Consider the following 19,252-nt stretch of genomic DNA (forward strand, 5'->3'; position numbering starts at 1 on the left):
TGGTTTTGTGCTATAACTGTTTCGAGTTAAACAAAATTACTATAAATGTGAAGCAACACTAATGTCACATATTGAAGCTGTCCTTTTTGTCACACAGTGGTAACCCTGAGACAAAGCAAGGTGAAATATATTACCTTTCCCATCCTGGCTGTCCTGCTGTTAGCGAATGCTTTGACTGAACACTGTTTTGACAGTGGCTTTGGGATCCCTTATATACTCCTGTGTATGAACAGGGCAGTTATACAGCAAGCTAGTTGTATCCATCACATAAAGTAGTTTACTCAGCAAAAGAGACCTACACAGACTGTCACGCTTTATTGGAGAATTTTCTTTCTGTAGTCAATGCTTAGGCAAAATCCGCTTTGTAGCATTCCGAAAACAAAGAGACTATGTCAGGCATCATACATGGGGTCAGCAGATTTAATAGGGTATTTTGTGACTAACCATTGGTAGCGGTGCTAGCTGGTTCGAGCATACTGAAGCAAGGTATCAGGCTCAATTTGAAAAAAACATTTTACTAGTTATTTTTAATGCAGAAAAACAGGCCTAAGAAGTATAAAAAATACAACAAGAGGGATTTCTGTGTATGATCACAAATGTATTTTCTTAGAAAACACAAATACTGATTTTATTATAAGTTAGGGGGAAAAAAAGGTTAACCTAAATATAGTCAACCAAATCTCATCAAGTTTATGACATTCTTAAGTCATTTGTAGTTATGTTTATGTTATCTTACAGGTTTCATTAAAATAGTCTCTGGTGATCCTGCCATCAGTGTCCATGTTCAAGCATTTCATGTAATACAGTATATGACAATGCTCCATCCCTATCATCCCAAATTTTTTCTGCATTATCCCTATGTCACATGCATGTCTGGTAGAGACTATAAGTGGTCATACCATTGTCACCATCAGGAGGCCCATCCTGAACAATGACATGCATCCTCCAGTAGAGTGACTGCATGTGGATAGGTAATGGCAGCAAAGAGGCTCAAGATCAAAAGTGCTACTATGTACAAAAGGATGAGAAGAGGTGAAAACAGGTATTTTTTAAAGGAAAAAAATAAATAGTTTATCATACACAGCACTTTATGCAAGTATATAATTTCAGCCGGTTCCTGATAAACAGCCCAAAATTCACACAGTGGGTGCCCCTTTCCGCACCCTTCTGCCCGCATTTCTTGATTAGCTGATTGAAGATGCTGGTTGGAAAACTCTTGGCCAAACGGAGCTGGCAGTCAATCAGGTTTTAACTCTATTCAGGTAATACAATACAAACAGCAGGGAATTCCTCCATCCACGCTCGTAAGCATTGATGGAGGAATCTGCTGTAATTTCTTCACTCAGTCCACAGGTTGAACAAAGAAAATATAATGGTGTACAACCAGCTTAAATGTCATCCGGTTAAGAAAACACAAACAAGGGGCGCCTTCCTTAGTGTAGATAGATTTTATTAAAATAGAGGCAAGGAATAAGAATTGTACTAAGAAGAGTAGATAGACATGAGCTTTGAAAAGCAGAGGATGTAACTTATGCAGCAAACTAGGATGAGGCAAGTGAGAGCTGCACAGACCTTCCTGTGTGCCAGCAAGGAATGCCTGCGTTGATGCGTTTCCGGGGTCATGGCCCCTTCACCAGAACATCTAGAACTTTTACTTGTGAACCCTTCAGTGGAGTGGTCTTTTCTGGCACTTTTTGTCTTCATATGTTTTGTCATCCAGTTAAGGTTTAGATCTACTCTTACATGTTTAGTTGGTTACTTTTTTTTATTGGTATTGCATACCAATAGAATACAATGCAAAAAAAATGTAAAAAGAAACTGATAACGGAATGACAAATTTTAATTACCTTAATCAACTTGAAATAATTTAGTATTACTGTTTGTGTATCAGACAGGAACTAGCATTCTGACAACTGTAATTTCAAGGAATAAGTTGCACGCTATTAAACAAACACACACAAAAACTCATAAATCACCGGTATGTTTTTTAGGGTTTGAGTGAAAATTTTCTCTGGATTTTAGTGCAATTTGTACCCCAAGGGTTCTACCAATGTGGCCTGGGGGGTACCATTGCTTCTTATAGTAAATTCATCATATGTGAATATGAAAAAAAAACAACTAGATATCAGTATTGTTAGTTATTTAAAAACTTAATGGATTGTTTGGAAAACAAACACAATTGGTTGGTGCATGATAATATACAGTATTACCTGGAACAAAGAATACTTAAAGTGGACCTTTATCCCCTTTCACTAACAATCACATCAGCATGCAGCTCTACATGCTAATATATAATCATCCTATATTAATTGGATAAACAAACATATTTTCCTTGCACTTACAATTACTGTTTTCCACTTCCTGATCCTCTTAGGCATTAGTGATGTAGCCTGGGAAATGTAGCTGGGAAACCTTATCTGTAAACTGCAAAATCTTGCAAGACCTCGGGGAAAGGCATTTCCCCCCCCCCTGAGATGATGTGCATGGTCACATGTCATAGTCACAGTAAAGGGAGATGAATTAATCTGCCCTTAGTAAAAGTGGCCACCATGAGAACACTGGGGAGGAAAATAAAAATAAGGTGTGCAAAGAATAAAAAGCCTGCAATTATTTAGAAGTAACTATTTGTAGAATGTCATTACTAAACATTCTAAAGGTGCCTTTGTTTGTCATTTTAAAAATATGGGTAAAGTTCCTCATAAGATTAAGTGACCCACACCAAGGTGCTTGGTAAACCTTGGCTTTTATGATGTTGATAGACACAGATATGTGTAATTCAGTGTATCCTAACTTGAACCAAATTTTAAACATGTTTTTTTGTTAAATACTATTACAGGTAAATGAACAAATAGAGCTTTTTAGACAGGCTTCTAGTATATTACCTATTATGCCATTTACTACCTATTTTAGGGAGCAGTGCAATGATAAATGCCTGGAGATAATTACACATGTTGTAGAATAAATGCAAAAAACATGCTCTGCACATTGAAGAGCTGAGCTGCACAACTAATCTTTAACTGTAATATTGTAACATACAAAAAATATTATACAGTTTTCTCAGGAGATCTGTGAGAGGTATAAATATGTATTAAAAAAAAACCCAACTGAACAGTCTTATTGGTGACTATTTCAAATGTATAGTTATAATTTAATTTTAGTTTTTCATTGCAGTTGAGTTGGGGTATTTCAAAAAATGTTAATAAAAATTGGTCTACAATAGCAATTCTGAAGCTGTTCATAAACCATTTAGATTTTCCTTAAAGCTAATCTATTAGATTAGTAAAATTTAGGATTATCTATGTAGTGTCTTTGCTTATCTAAAAAGTGCATTTAGTTTATATAAAGTCAAGTAGGCCATCACACAAGTTTACATACTTAAGATTCTATGCCAACCTTGTTTATGTTAACATCAACAATTTTTATGTTCCTAATATGTTATGGAATGTTTCACATTTTAGTCACCATGCTTTATGTAAAATGACATAACCAACAATCATTTTGAAATAAACTGTTTACTTGCAGGGTCACTGGGTCCAGCCCTTTAACCTGTCACTGCATCCATCTGCCATGCTGACAGCGCCCCAGGCAGCAAGACATGCATTGAAGCATTGTAAGTATGGAAGGAAATTACTGATTTGGGTTATTTGGCCAGTTACAGGGGTCCCTTTGAGAGCCACTAGCTAACACTGTGCTGGTTGATGGCTCTAAGTCTTGGCTTTCACTGAGAGTTCAGGTCCCCACTGATGATTGTGAATCAGTTGGAGTGATCATTATTTCAGCTATGACATTGAGATCACATACAGGCTAGAAGCTTCACTGAAAATAATAAGACCCTTAGGGCCTGTGTTGACAGGCTTTTGTTCACTTCAGGTAGGTTTTGCATTTCAATACATGTCTATCAGGATGCAAAACTCGTTTTATACAGTTTTTTTTTGTGTGGAGTTAGAAGTTTAAAACTGATTCTCAAAATCTTTCTCTGAAGTCTTGATCACTATACACAATTACACACTGTTGGAAAACTGGAATCCATTTTATTTTTTATAAAATACAAACATGAAAATGTAAAATGTGTTTTTATTGTTTGCATAGTGATCAGGTTTTATATATCGAGTTACAGTGACAATTTTAGAAACCCACTGCTGTAATTTCATCAGTAGTATTATTACCCATATAAAGTTGACTTATCTGTATTAAATTATATGCAGTTTGTGGCTTCTTTCTTAGCTACACTTGCTTGATAATGCATATTGCAATGAAAGAAATCATGGATATGCAACACGATACATAGGGCATGCAGATGCAGTTAAGAGGTCCCCCTGTTTATGCATAATCTAAGCATCTTTACTCTTATTTTTGGTGATAGGCATGATGGTTGCAACATAGTGGAAACTGCTGGCCTCATGGACTTTTCAAGCACTATAGTCTAGAGTTTACAGAGAATGTAAAACCGAAAACATCCTACGAGTGGTAGTTGTGTGGGCAAATGCAGCTTTCAAAGAAAAGCCAATGACCAGACTTGTACAAGCTGAAAGGAGGTTCACAACTGCTCACATAACCTCTTTCTACTACAGACATACTGAAGGTTCTCTCTGAATGTACAATACATTGAACCTTGAAGAAGATGGGCTACAACAGCTGAAGGCCACACTGGGTTTCACCCCTGGCAGCTTAAAACAGGAAAAGATTATAGGGAGCATGAGATCATTAAAACTGGAAACCTGAAGTATGGAGAACTATTGGCTGATCTGATTTATCTCTATTCTGACATGCAGGTGGTAGGGTCAGAACTATATCATGCTATTGTCAGACTGGGATGAAATACTTGAGAAACATTTCTGCCACCTTGTTGAATCCATGAAGAATTCAGACTGTTGTGAAGGCAGAAGGAACCATATCTGGTACTAGACAAGGGTACCTAATAAAGTGTCCACTAAGCATATTCAAGCTTTTTCGGATAAAAAAAGTCTACACTTTCAAATGCCATCCACCGTTAGTTTCTGTTTTAAATTGCTAAACAACGTAAATGTATTTTTCCCTAAGGACCCATTCACACCTATACATTGGTGTTTTTGCATGTGTGGTAATAGGTTGTTACAGTCTTACTTTAAAAACACAGTTAACGACAGGGTATAGGTGTGAACTAGCGATATAAAAACATCAGATTTATATGTGAAATGCATATCATGCAATCAAATGTATGTGTATTACTACAGGAAAAAAAGCTGAATAGTTGAATAGGCCCTAAATGAAAATGCTGTTTTCTCTTGCAGGTGCCAGATTTTGCAGGTACCTCGGTAGAAATGAAAACGGCATGACTGAAGAACAAAACTCAAAAGTTCTAGCAACAGATCATCATGAACCTGTGAGTAGTGGGCAGTTATTGTGTTGACTTTACTCACAATTATATTCAAGAGAAAACTACATCACACTTATTTAATTGAAAGTGATTAAATGTCTTACAAAAATCATTTAAGACAAATTAGCTGTTTATTTACTATGGTGTTCTTTCTAGTTTTTGGAATTTAGGGCTATATTTTCTTTTACCTGATTATATAGAACTTGTGCAGTCTTGTAACGATGTTTATTGTTTAGCATCTCCAGGTATGTATGTAAAAGAAATTAAATGTCTTCAAAGTTTACAATAACAGGAAGAGCAACTTTTATTACTCAGCAAACCTGTTACTGAGGTTAAACCTTAAGTTAGGGCATGGGTCTTTATGTCTTCTCCTCCACATTATACTGCCTTTTTAATATGTGATCCTTTTACCATAAATGTTAGTAAACTGTCACCAAGGAACACAAAGATAACATAGACATTAGAGGGTGGTTGGATATGCAAGCGTGATCTGGCTACCCACAGGCAACTGTGTCTAAACAAAAATGGTTGTTCAATGCTATGTAGAGGGTTGGTGGAGAAAAAGAGAGGGGCATTGCTAATGATGGCTCATCAGGAGTAAGACAATAGTTATTAGACTAGCTATTCCAACCTATCTGATTGCTTCTTTTCCCAATAAGCGCTCATTTGACAGAATTTGCCAATACTCCATAAATGTGTGATCATCAGTTAATTTATCCATTTTTAGATGAAATGGGTGACTTGTATCAATGTATAACTTCAATTCTTCCACCAGACTGTAAGGGAAAGTGTCAATTTCTGGCAGAGTTTTCTTGATTTGCCAGATCTCATATTCTTTCATTGTTTCTCTGTACTTCTATGATCTGCAAATTATGCTGAAGCTGAGCAGATATAATCATCTTTCGTGCAACTGAAACAAATTGTGGAACAGTATCTTTTATTTTTGCTAATGCATTGAACCATACTTACAAGGAAACTGTTAGTTGCAATAAAACTTATTTCTCTTTTCTAATATTGCAAGCACTCCTCAACCCTAAAATGCATAAAAACTATGAAAATATTGCCCACTATAAATTCTTAAAAACTATAGAACAAGCATCAGTATTCACAGTATTAACATGCATATCTTGTCCCAAAGTAAAGTTATTTGCTGAATTGTTTTGTTGTATTAACAAATTTCAAAGATATGGTGGGATTTATCATGTTTTACTCTACTTAAGCAGGTCTTTTTTTCGCTGCTATATTGTTATTCTTATTGTCAAGAACAACTATAAAGATAAACCGGCATAGCCTGTGCAAGGGCAACATATTGAAGATGCACAAAGAACAAGTACGAAATCACACAGAAACTAAACAAAATGAAAGGAGAGTACATCCCCACATATTCAGTTGTGTCCTAACAGATTTGGGTACCAGATAGCCCGAAAAAGCAGCCCTTGTACAGTATAACAGGAGACTCTTCCTAAATTAACACAAGTAACACAAAACTAGGACAAGGGGAAACATACATGTGAGACAAAAACAGGGAAAAAAAGAAACAAAGAAAAACAAAGGGAAGAACCAAAAGGGGAAAGGGCAAGACACACATTTACACGCCTGGCACCCCAACAGGCCCCAAATTCCAAATTAGTGGAGGCCAGTTGTGTTCGAGGGAAGCACATAATTCAGCCAGGGTTCCCAAACTTTAAGAAATTTTGCTTGACTGTCTCGGGGGATATCAGCTTTCGTTATCCTGGCCGCCACCCAATACCAATAGAGATATTCAAGAGAACTTCATAAGCCGATTCCAGTCAGGGATCTCTTTCATTAGCTTTTTAGCTGTGTTAGCTTCTTACTCTTCCAGTGGGCATGGGTAGGAGTATTCATAGCAGCCTGATACTTTCTGAAGGTTGAGTTTCAGAAAACCTTTCCTTGCACCTCTTTATTTACCAGTCTTTGTCCTCTTTTCTGCTGAGATTAATTCAAACATTGATAATGCACCACCACTGATTCTTGCTGGGTTTCATGGATGCCTAATAGACCTAAAGCCAACTCAACAGTTCCCAATTTTAAACCAAGTTTATATGTTCCAGCATGTTTCAGTGTTTTGAAATATATCTTCAGGCAGTCCCTGACTATTGCAGACTAAATTATACAGCTATAAAAATGTTTGGCACCTCTGGTTAAATATATGTTTTGGTTAAAGGGAATTAACAGAAAATCAAATACCTTTATTGCATAATACAAATTTACTAAGTATTCGCTGAATTTAAATTTTGGGGGAAAAAATGTACAGCATGAAATGTGACATATGCATAAGCACCTTTCCATTTGTTCTGCTGGTGTTATTTTTGTAGGGTTTTAGGACATACCGGTAATTGGCTTCTTAGGCCTTGAAGTCAGGTGAAGACAAGTCTATAAATAAAATCCCTAAACCAATGTTTTCCAAACCCGTTTCCAAGCCCCATCAACAATTTATGTTTTGTGCCCATAACAGCTGAATTAGTTGGATTACATTACTTAGACACTTATTACCCCACCTTTGAAAATGTGAAGTTTCCTGCAAAACATGCTCTGCTGGTAAGACTTGTTAAGCAGTGTTGCCTAAACCTAACATCAACCATGGGCTTCTCTGAGAAGGTGATGGGGGATCTTAAAATATTGACAACTGAAAAGCAGATGAAGGATATGAAGAATAACAAAATAAAGTACTGGCAGTTAGTGCTCAGCACTCCTTTGCTGCCACCCAGTGGATTTAAAGTGGAACGCAAGCAGAGATGTCCCAGCTGGAGTGAGAGCTGCTAAAGCAATGGTGGCTCAGGAGATGAGAAGGCCGACTGTCAGGGAGGAGAGTGGCGATGCCTGGCCGCTGTGGAAGGGGCTCTGTCCGGTCCAACACTTGGGTTAGATGGGATGTGCCGCGGAGGTACTTGCCTGGCGTCACACACCTTGCACGAACGCCAGGCAAGTGGATCCACCGACTTAAGGAGAGGAAGGAGGAGGAGCCCAGTGACGTCGGCTCCAGTGACGTCACAGGATCCCCGACGGGACTCCTGGACGCGCCGGGACCGGCGGATGGGTGAGTACGTTACAGTATGTTGTGAGGACATGGAAATGGAACTGTTCAAGTTAAAAAAGATTCCAAGGAAAAACCAAAATAGAACTATTGAAGACTTGACATATGTGCGAAAAACCCTGCCCATATTACTGCAAAGGACCTTCAGGAAGACTTGGCTGTCCTGAGAGTGATGGCAAATTGTTCAACTATGCAGTACTGCTGTGCTGCTTACGCAATGATGATAAACACTAAGTGGTGTATTTTTAAAGCAGCAAATCTGACATTTACCAAATATTCACTGCAGGTGAATCTTTCTACGGCATGTGTTTCAAATGAAAGTGATTTATTCACCACCAGTGAATGTTTGGTAAGTCACATTCACCGCTTCATAATTATACCCCTTAGATAAGCCAGAAATATTTCAGAATAAAGTGGGTCTGATGAAACAAAAATTTACCTATTTGGCTGTAATCACAGCAGGTACATTTGGGGCCAGGTCTATTATACAGTACTTTGAGGTTGTGAGGCAGACACTAGCACAGGATATGCTGTCAGTAGAGGGTGCAATGTATTACACGCTCAACATCACCCTGTGTAGAGATTTTCCAGCTCATGGGGCAACAATCTAGGTGCCAGCAGACTGAGAGTAAACGTCACTGGGGCAGGTTAACTTCACAGTTAACCCTTTACACACACAAATGGTAGCATTCGCCATGTGTATTAACAGATACACACACCATTCACAAAATCCGCTGTAGCAATTCTGACGTTTAAGAAATGTCTGTTATACTTGCCGAAATGCATGGGCAAGAATGTAACAGAACTTTCAATATGGTAGCTTTCTTTAAAGAGGTAAGGATCCTTTAATTTGTGATTTAGGGCAGTCTGAGATTCAGCTTAATGATTTAAAATATTGTTTTAATGAACAGACAAGAAAATGGTATAAGGAAATGTTTCAGACAATATATTACAAAACAGAGAGTAAGTAACAACAAAATAAACAGGGTTAAAAGTGAAAAGGTACTTGGCAATGTTCCCTTGGTCTTGGTTTTGTACAATCTGAGGTTTCAAAGTCACTGGCTGTATCCTTTGGCTCAATAGTGAATAACATCCTAAGTATCATATAAATTCTATGCATAGTTTGCTTAGGAGATCTAATGTATTTTATTACTCTTCTGCTCCTTGTAATATAGGCGTGTTTGGTGTCTGGTTTGTATTTTCTTATACATTTTTATAGCAGGAATTATGGATTATATATAGAGAGTTTGGTTCTGGCAGTTTATGGCAGGTTAAAAAAAAGCAGACTCAAAGTGTATTTGAACAAACTATTTTGTTTTACAACTATTTAGAACAACTGTTAGCATGCTCTGGCTTAAGTGAGGTTTACAAACTGCTGGGGTTTTATGACACTGCTGCATAACTCTTAGCGGTCCTGTGTCCTGTCAAAGATGCTTTAACTGGAATGTTTTAATGGTAATTATGATGGCTCTGCTTTGTGTCTTGAGATGACTGTGTTATTCTTTTCAAGGATGTTCAATCTAGTCTGTGGAATTTTTAAAGTTTTTTCACCTTCTCCACCACAGGCATATGTTTTTAATCTGACTGTTTTTGTTGCTGACTTATGCAGAAATGAGGATGGCACTGTGTTCAGTAGGACTTTCCCATTCTGGGGGTCCACCAGACCTCATTATCATCACAGAGGTGTTAATAGATTTTACTAAATTTCAGAAAATTCGGGAAACAAATGTCCGTCAGTGAACAAACTAAAATTGAACTGTGGGTGAATATTACAAGACAATAATATAAAATATACCTATAAATCATTGTTAAATTAAAAAAGAAAGTTTAATTTAGAATATTTATAGTTATATTTTAGTTATACTGTTAGCAAACTATCTTAAGAATTTTAGTGGCCATTCTATAAACTAGCCTTTCTTAACCTTTCTAATACAAAGGAACTCTTGAAGTAATTTTCATGTCTCAGAGAATATCTGCTTAGGTATTACATCGACAGCTCAGTGAACATTAAGATGATCAGTTAGTTGTAAATATAATAATAAATATGACATACCCAGTCTATTTGACACTCATAGCATTGTTTTACCATTGCCCCTTCTCTATATACAATAACAACATTATTTTACTAATAATTATGAAACTACTAATAATAATAATATTAATATCCAAAAAGGAAACACAAACAGTGGAAATTGTAGTGCATCTTACATTGTTCAGTGGAAAAAATATCCCCTTTGTGGTCAGTGAAAAGGCCATAAGTAAATTAATGGAGTTGTCTAAAGTAAGTGTGTTTTATTATATGTGTCATTTTTGAAGATTGTTAGAAATGTAGTTAATAATAAGTCTGTGTGTTGTGGCCCCAACATGATTTTGGATACATATAATTTTCCTACCATTCCTTTTTTGTAACAGGATTCAGAAAGTGAAGAAACATCAACTGTCTCTGAGACCGAAGAAGACACTACAGCAAAAACTGAAAGTGATATAAATCCATAAAGAAACTGAGAACATTTATCATATTTTAACACATAGCATTGCATGGTAAACACAGTGCAGTGTAATTCAGTGCAGTACTCCCATTGATCATTTGGCCAAAAACTGAAGCCTAGGCAAGAGGATGAATCAGAGCCGAATTTCTAGTCTGTTCTTGCCAGCTGTGTCTTGTTCTTGCATTGTTTGAGGTATTTATGAATGTCTTCCCTCCTCAAAAGATTGCTTGTGTGTTTTGTGATGTGATCTTCCTTCCAGATCATACCGTGTTTCCCCAAAAATAAGACACTGTCTTATATTTTTTTGGGCTCAAAAAAATACACTAGGTCTTATTTTCGGGGTAGGTCTTTTTTTTAAATGTACAACAATCCACACTTATTCATGTAAACAAATATGGTGGTCAGGGCAATCAAGGGTGCCGTACCTTTCCAAGAGCAATTTGGTAACCAATCACTGGCCAGAATGAGCGAAGCGCACTTTCACTATTGATTCCTCAAAGGCGCCTTTGGTATCACTCCACCTGTGACAGGAGGCGGCGCTAGAGGAGGCATCGGCTTATGCGGCTCTGCTCCCTCCGGTGCCGCCTCGCTTCCTCTAGCGCTGGCTTTGTTGGCACCGCTGATTCTCTCCCGCCTTTCTTCAAGTTCCCCCTTATGCCACCACTGTCCCAACTAGGTCTTATTTTCGGGGTTGGTCTTTTATTTTAGCAATTCCCAAAAATAGTACTAGGTCTTATTTTTGGGGTAGGTCTTATTTTCGGGGTTGGTCTTTTATTTTAGCAATTCCCAAAAATAGTACTAGGTCTTATTTTTGGGGTAGGTCTTATTTTCGGGGAAACAGAGTAGTTACTGAACACCACATGGCCATGGTTTCCAGTTTTGCCTAGTTTTATCCATGATTTTTCTTTCTTTTTGGCCTTCTAGTTCGTGGTTTGATTTTATATACCTTTTACTATAAGTCTATTCATTATCTATTCATAATCATCCCCTGCCTTCCAGTGTGTTCTTGTTGTGTCCTCTGCTTTGGGATTACCTGCCTATTTTCTTATCTGACAGAAACAAGTTTTTTAAAACTTTTTAATGACAAAGTCTTGTAGAAGGAACCTGTACTTTACACAATACTGTGGGCCACATTATAATTGTTCAGTCTGCTGATTCCTAATGCTTCCTGTGTGTCATGTTTGCCCCATTTTTCAAAGAAAGTCTTGTTGCTGTTCTAAACATTTGTCAGAATTAGGTGATACGATTAGTTTTACATGCAAATTATGATTAGCCTTTTCACTACTACTGGTACTGGTCCTGGCAGGAAACAAAGCTGGTTATGTGATGCAGATATACAGTAGTCCTATGGCTTTGTTTCCTGGCACCAAGATTTTGTACTTCATCTTGATCTTCCTTGCTCTAGCCCTAGACATCTTCTAATGACCTTTAACAGTCCCGGTTCTTTATTGCTACTGTTAGTGATATTTTACCTTTTACACTGAAAACTGCACTAAAACACTGCAATAAGAATCCTATTTAATTGGAATGGACAAATGCACCACATTTATTAGTCTTGCACTACTCATGCTGTCTGCAAATCTCATCACTGTGTTTTATTAATGTATACGATGTGTCCTTATAGTTTCCACAAAGAATATTAGCACATTAGCCCTTCTAATAAAAAAAATCCATATATCTAAAAGAAAAGCATTCAATTTTATTAATAAATTTGACTACACTACCAATGTAAAGCTGTTGTTTTTTTACAGTGTGTATATCCCATGTCCAATAAAGCAGGGTCACTTTAGAGGCATAAAGAGAGGGATGTCTTCCTATTTAACAGAGGTTATACATAGATATGTTGGGAAGGCAAGCTATCTGCAATTCCGAACTTCTTTTATGTATGTACAGTATGCATGTATGTATGTATGTATGCATGTAGTGTGTGATAAAATAGTTTTTATAGAATACTATAATGTACATATTTCAATTACAGAATAATTATTTGTGCTGTGACTCTGATCTCTAAATAAAAACATAAGCACAGTAGGTAAATACAGTAGTGCTGCAAAATGCTTTTTAGTCCCTCCCAATTAAAAGGACATATTGAATGTTTATTAATATAATTTGTTTATTTGTAGAAATGTAATTAATAAAGAAAGATATAATTAGCCTCATCTAATTTTTAAGATCCGGAAGAAACATTGGCCTCTCCTTAAAGGAGCCTATGGCAATAGTAAACTATAAAGCGGTCACTTTTTGTATAGGGAAGGCACCTCCATTTGTATGAATATCTGTTCATATTTCATGTAGAGCCATCCATGACTATTAAATACTGGGGCTCTTGTAGGCAACAAGCTTCTATGGTTCCTGCTCCTTTTAATGGTCATGTCATATTATGACTACATACTACTACCAGAAGAACACAAGTTCATATGTATTTTATCTCATTTTTAGGAAAGTCAATAATATTACCATTGTGGTTATAAAATAAAATAACAATAAAAAGTTTTTTGTTTCGATATGGGAAATCCAAACTATGCATATATAAAAAATAAACGTGCCTAACCTGTGATACAAATGAGATACATATGCAATAAGATGTCCCTGCAAACATTATATGGACAAAAACAAGAACGTATCTACATTATAGTTATTTGTTTTTCTGTGGAATTCTGTAATTTTGATAGTTTTGTCAAATGTATGTTATCATGTTTTATATAGAGTAGGTTATATTTTCTACATTTTAACTACTTGAATACAAGTTTTCTTTTAATTACCAGCTGGATACTTTTGAACTTACCATTCTAATATGTAGCTACACTGTTCAGAAAAAAAAGTTAATAAGCATAAAAGGAAATCTAAGCAAAAGAAATACCAAAGCTGGCCATACACCCAATAATCATATTGTACAAAATCCTATGATTACTCTGTTACATGCTGCACTGGGACTTTCATTAGATACAAGCCACTGCTAAACATTTGCAATTAACAAAATGAGTGATGGGAGCTTTCTTGAATCTTCATTATAAGGCCCCATTCACACTGAGCGACTTACCTTTAGCGGCAGATCCGCGCTGCCGGGATAGCGCGACTGTTCAGGGCGACGATCCAGCGACGGTAGCGCGACCTTCACCGTCGGACTCCATTGAAAAATAGCAAAATTGCGCAAAATCCAACAAAAAAAGGGTCCTGCTGGGGCTACAGCGATGAGCAACAAGCGACGGGCGACATGGAGCTAAGACAGCTCCATTAAATAGCATTGGCCGGCGACTTCGCGCAATATCGCGCGGCAAAAATGTGCGATATTGCGGCGGAAATCGTGCGATAAGTCGCTTAGTGGGAAGGGGGCCTTATACACAAAACCACACTGCAGTGATTCATAAGTGAATTTAAACATTATTTTGGGCTATACTCGTCTTATACGACGAGTATAGCCCAAAACCTATATTTTAACACAAAAAGTAGGGGGTCGTCTTATACGCAGAGTCGTCTTATATGCCGGCAAATACGGTACTGTTTTATTCAATGCTCTTGCTTTATCACAGAAGTTATACATTTCTGCTTTTTGCTGGAAAACCTCATACGTTCGATTTAAAGTATAAACTTGAGAAAAAGTATTACATCTCGTATGTATGTGTCTCACGATTTCATTATCCATTGCATGCATTGCTGGTTCTTTGCTGCACTGCTAATTTATTGATGGATTCATAACATGATTATGTTTCTTAATTAACAATGAGATGAAAATCCCTCCAACAATGGATAAGTACAAAGGATACATACCACCCTATGGAACACAGGCAGAGCTGGTTCACATCTACTGACAGAAAGGGGCCTCAATTGCTTTTCGTGCACTTTTTAAAGCCTATAGTTGTGCAGAGTATATAAGAGACAACTGCCGGGAACACAATGTGATTTGGACACCAGTACTAGCCACAATGGGAAAGGTAATATGATATTTATTCTTTTATGACATGTATACTTTTAAATATATTTCCTTGCATGTTTTTCCATCTATAAAGTAGTATAATAATTACAGTGCATATGGTCGGCAAAATTGTGTTTTATTTAAATACAGCACACCAAAAGATATTTAAAACAAAGACAATTAGTTTTCCTTCAACTGCAGATTTGATTAGTTGCAAAGAGTATTTTGTTTTAATTGCGTCTATATGCATAACTGTAACTGTTCGTATAACCATTCAATTTTGAATATTCATATTTTGAATATGAAGTATCTATATACATTTTTTATTTTAATCCATTTAAACCTCACGTACAATGTGGAATATTAGCACTATTATACAACATAAAAACAAATATGTTAATAACCCTAATTGATATGTTAGTATTCCTATGTAGAACACCAATGCTCTGTAATCAAATGTTTTATTTGGTCATTATGCAAAGTGAATATACAGCTTGTACCCCCCTTTTTAAGTTTTAATATAATCACTGTTCGAGGGAAAATTACCTTATTTTGCTTGATGCATGTTGTGATACATGTATTTCTATGTGTATGTATTTGTTACACAGAGACGCTCATGCATCCACATACTGACAAATGCACCTGACCATTTTTTTTTTTTATCACCACAGGTACTTACTGGTGTATGTGGTGCATTGACACACACCAACATGCATTACAACTAGCATCCATTGGTATGAATGCATCCAAATGTGAAATAGATCTGCAGCTAGAGATCCTGGTGGTCCGTAAGATCTTGCAGCTTTTGCTACATATGCAGATGGTGCATTCAGACATTTGGCAAGGATGCAGGTCTTTGATGACAATTTTGAAAACAAGAGTGAAGAAAGATCAGGACTCCTGTCAGGTTTTTACTGCTATCCAGGGCTATGTTTAGAGAGATTTACCCGTACTTTCTGTCCTGCTGAAAACCTTTTAACTAGACTAGAGGTACAGGAACATCTTCAACAGGGACACAGGCAGAGATACCTAACAGGGATTCTACCCTTACCCTGCTCTACTAAAAAAAAAAAAAAAACTTTCTGTGTTTCTGTTGGGGGGTTTCCATCACCCCATGTTTTGGTAAAACTTTGTCAGCAGGATAGGAAGTAAGGGTAAATCTCTGTAATGGAGACATTTACTGTATTTCAGGCTTCAGAATGACAGGCTCACCACTGGTATTCACTGGTATTCACATAATTGAAATTCCTAAGAAACAGGAAGCTGTTTGAACTTAACTCAACTCTACTGAAAACTAAAATATATATTTTTAAGGGGAATGAACCTTTTATGCATTTGGGTTGAGTTTGCTGTGTAGAGTAGAGTTATTCATAGCTGTTATATTACGCTTTAAAAAAAAAAGAAACCCTTGCAGTGCCCCGCAGCAGTGCAAGGGTTAAATGCTCTTTTCGTCTAGGGTTAAAGGAATATGCTGGGTTGTGGACGGGCCCTCTTCGTCTTAATGCTCAATGCAGGACTGATGGTCCTGCATTGAATGTGATGATGTCAGAGTGTGACCGGCAGATGGAGCACTAAAGCGAAGTGACTTGGAAGACCGGTCTTACAGCATAGTGGAATGCCTGCTGGAGCGAGCAATGAGGTAAGTATTATAGCCTAATCTTCTACCCCTAGACCAGTGATGAGCAACTTGAAAATAACAGAGGGTCTCAAGTATACCCCTTACATTTCCAGCTGCACAATAAAAGAGTTTTTTTTTGCTTAAGACACATAACATTGAGTTAGGCAGCCTATTCAAAATCAACTGGTTTTAATGAATCTCATAGTCATTGGAGTCATTGTTGGTGGCAGTGGCCATGATATGACCTCCCCAGCTTTGGTATCAGTGGCAGTAATAATAACCCCCACCATTGATGTCACTGACCTCAGTAATAATGCCCTACGTTAGTATCAGTGATTGCAATAACAAGCCCCAGAACTGGTGTCACAATAATAATCTCTCAGCATTGGTGTCAGTCACCACAATAATAACCCCCAGAATTGGTGTAAGTGGCCGCAGTAAAACACCACACGGCATTGGTGTCAGTGAGCGCAATAACAACCCCCCAGCATTGGTGTCAGTGAACACAATAATAATCTCAAGCATTGGTGTCACTGACCATGTTAATAACCTCTCAGCATTAGTGTCAGTGGCAGTGCTGTTGATCCCCCCCCAACCCCGACACACACACAACACTTGTGCTAAAGTGCAACCCCCCACCCCAATTAGTGACCAGTGCAGTAAATCATTTTAAAACCCAAGGATTGGTGTTTAGTGCAGTGGCAGTGAGATTTAACCCCCCATGTATTTGTGCTCAGTGCAGTGGCAGTGAAATGTAACCCTCCATCTACATTTGTGGTCAGTTCAGTTGCAGTGAATTTCAAACTCCCCTCCCAACCACATTGCTGGTCTGTGCAGTGGCAGTGAAATGTAACCCTCCCTCTACATTTGTGGTTAGTCCAATGGCAGTGAAATGTTGATTACATTTTAGTTGTTTTATACTACTTTAAATAAAGTAATTTTTCTTGTCCCCTCCAGATCATCTTCTACGAAGACAGAAACTTTCAGGGCCGCTCTTATGAGTGTAGCGCTGATAGCTCTGACTTGCTTTCCTTCTTTAACCGATGTGGCTCAATCCGTGTTGAACATGGGAACTGGATGGTCTATGAGTTCCCAAACTACAGAGGATGCCAGTTTTTTTTGAAAAGGGGAGAATATCCTGACTTTGAGCAATGCATGGGCTTTGGGGACTCTGTGAGATCCTGCAGGATTATCCCCCAGGTAACTGTTTGAGGAAATATGCCCTAATAGCTTTTTTCACGTTTTGTCTGCTTTAATATCATGTGCTATTGCTATGAAATGGGGTGTATCATATATAGGCATTACAATAAAGATTATGTTAAAAAGCCAATTCCAACCAACACAAATGCACCAGTTGGCAAGATTTACAGCAGGGTGATCCTGTTACTCCAGTCATTAATATATGTTAGAAGCCAGTGACTGATTTTACCAATGACCACGATAGCAAGAAGACTTGGGTTTTAACACTTTCAACATCAAGGAAATTTACAGTGTTGAATGATAACAGTGATGAACAAATAACAGTTTCCTTTCTTCAACTAAACATTCCTCAGTTACAAATCACCCTGTACAGTTTTTAGCATATACAGTATATGTGAAAATGTGTATTTTCAATAAGCCATGAACACAACACACATTTATTTATGGCCACAACAGTCTGTGGTACTGCAGCACACTTTGTGCAGTACACTTTCTGTAGTCCACCAAAATTTGTTCCTACGTCAGAAATGTTCATACACACTGGGTGGAAATTTTATACATGAAGCCCTATGTGTAAAAAAATATATGTTTGATGACAGGAATTTTGTAGGAAGTGAAAATAAATGGATGCTACTTCTGAGGGTGTGCCATGAAATAAAATAAGTTGGTGCCACAATAAGGTAACTGTACCTAATGAGACTTTCGTCTGAAAAATGGGCTGGAGGTGTAGAGTACCATGAGTACTGATTTCATGTGGCTACATATCACATTTGTGCTCTTGAGTGATTGGACAGTCATGATCTAGTAGTATACTGATTAAGGAATTTATGTGCTCAATCCCCCCATAAGCATGACACCGGTGTTAGACTAACAACATAGCAATGCAACAAAGCCTAACACTGCTGGCCCTCCCCTGCCTGAGGTTCAATGTTAGAGTTATCTTTAGTTTGTCAGGACACAATACTGAAATTCTAAAAATGGCTGCATTGTATAATGTGTTCCCTGCACTAAAAATACAAAACACTGTGTCACATCTACACACAGAAAGCTGCTAATTGATCAGTTGTTTGCATATCAATACTGAGCATCTCTGAGCTATCAATAGTTAGGACTGCTTGACTTACATCAATTTGAATTACCCAGCATTGGGAGCCCATCTCCCTTCAGTGGGTTTATCTATTTTAAACTGATAGAAGCTGAAGAACTCTAAATGTTGGAAGCATCAGAGTGGTTGGTGGAGCTTTCCAAACAGCTATCCAGTTGGGTTCTGAACAGCAGTTAGGAGTGTGTTTTCCACCTTCTTTCTGAAAGTAGAGACCTGTTTCTAATCTATTTATGTCTCTTCCAGCAAACTTCATGCAAGATTAGAGTATATGAGAGAGAAGACTTCAAAGGCCAGATGATGGAGTTTACCGAAGATTGCCCACAAGTGTATGAAAAATTCCGCTACCATGACATCCACTCCTGCAATGTTCTTGAAGGACACTGGATCTTCTATGAGGAGCCCAACTACAAGGGACGCCAGTACTACCTGAGACCTGGAGAGTACAGAAGATACAGTGACTGGGGTGGTGTTAACAGCAGAGTTGGTTCTTTCCGAAGAGCTGTAGACTTCCATTAA

The 19,252-nt window shown here is 37.5% G+C and overlaps 3 protein-coding genes across 5 annotated transcripts in view; 2 read left to right on the forward strand and 1 right to left on the reverse strand.

Moving 5' to 3' along the window:
- Positions 1–8,538, reverse strand: part of LOC108790200 (gamma-crystallin 1-like) — a 12,014-nt gene extending 3,476 nt beyond the window's left edge. Inside the window, exon 1 of one of the 3 annotated variants that reach the window (XM_018560414.1) lies at positions 8,530–8,538. In XM_018560414.1, the coding sequence (XP_018415916.1) occupies positions 8,530–8,538 (9 nt within the window). Of the gene's footprint in view, positions 1–134; positions 144–4,969; positions 4,985–8,529 lie in introns of those variants that run through there. The other 2 variants (XM_018560411.1, XM_018560413.1) reach the window with 2 other exon arrangements.
- The window catches only part of CUNH2orf80 (chromosome unknown C2orf80 homolog), a 30,987-nt gene extending 20,054 nt beyond the window's left edge, over positions 1–10,933 (forward strand). Inside the window, exons 7-9 of the mRNA XM_018560410.1 lie at positions 3,523–3,610; positions 5,271–5,362; positions 10,824–10,933. Coding sequence (XP_018415912.1) covers positions 3,523–3,610; positions 5,271–5,362; positions 10,824–10,907 — 264 coding nt within the window. The 3' untranslated portion in view covers positions 10,908–10,933. The remainder of the gene's footprint in view (positions 1–3,522; positions 3,611–5,270; positions 5,363–10,823) is intronic.
- Positions 10,934–14,823: 3,890 nt separating this feature from the next.
- Positions 14,824–19,252, forward strand: LOC108790185 (gamma-crystallin 1-like). Its single transcript, XM_018560396.1, has 3 exons — positions 14,824–14,832; positions 17,389–17,630; positions 18,976–19,252. Exons 1-3 carry the CDS (start codon positions 14,824–14,826, stop codon positions 19,250–19,252), a joined length of 528 nt encoding a protein of 175 aa, XP_018415898.1.

This window comes from Nanorana parkeri, unplaced genomic scaffold, assembly GCF_000935625.1.
Source record: "Nanorana parkeri isolate BGI_ZX_2015 unplaced genomic scaffold, ASM93562v1 scaffold453, whole genome shotgun sequence".
Classification (NCBI taxonomy): Eukaryota; Metazoa; Chordata; class Amphibia; order Anura; family Dicroglossidae; genus Nanorana; species Nanorana parkeri.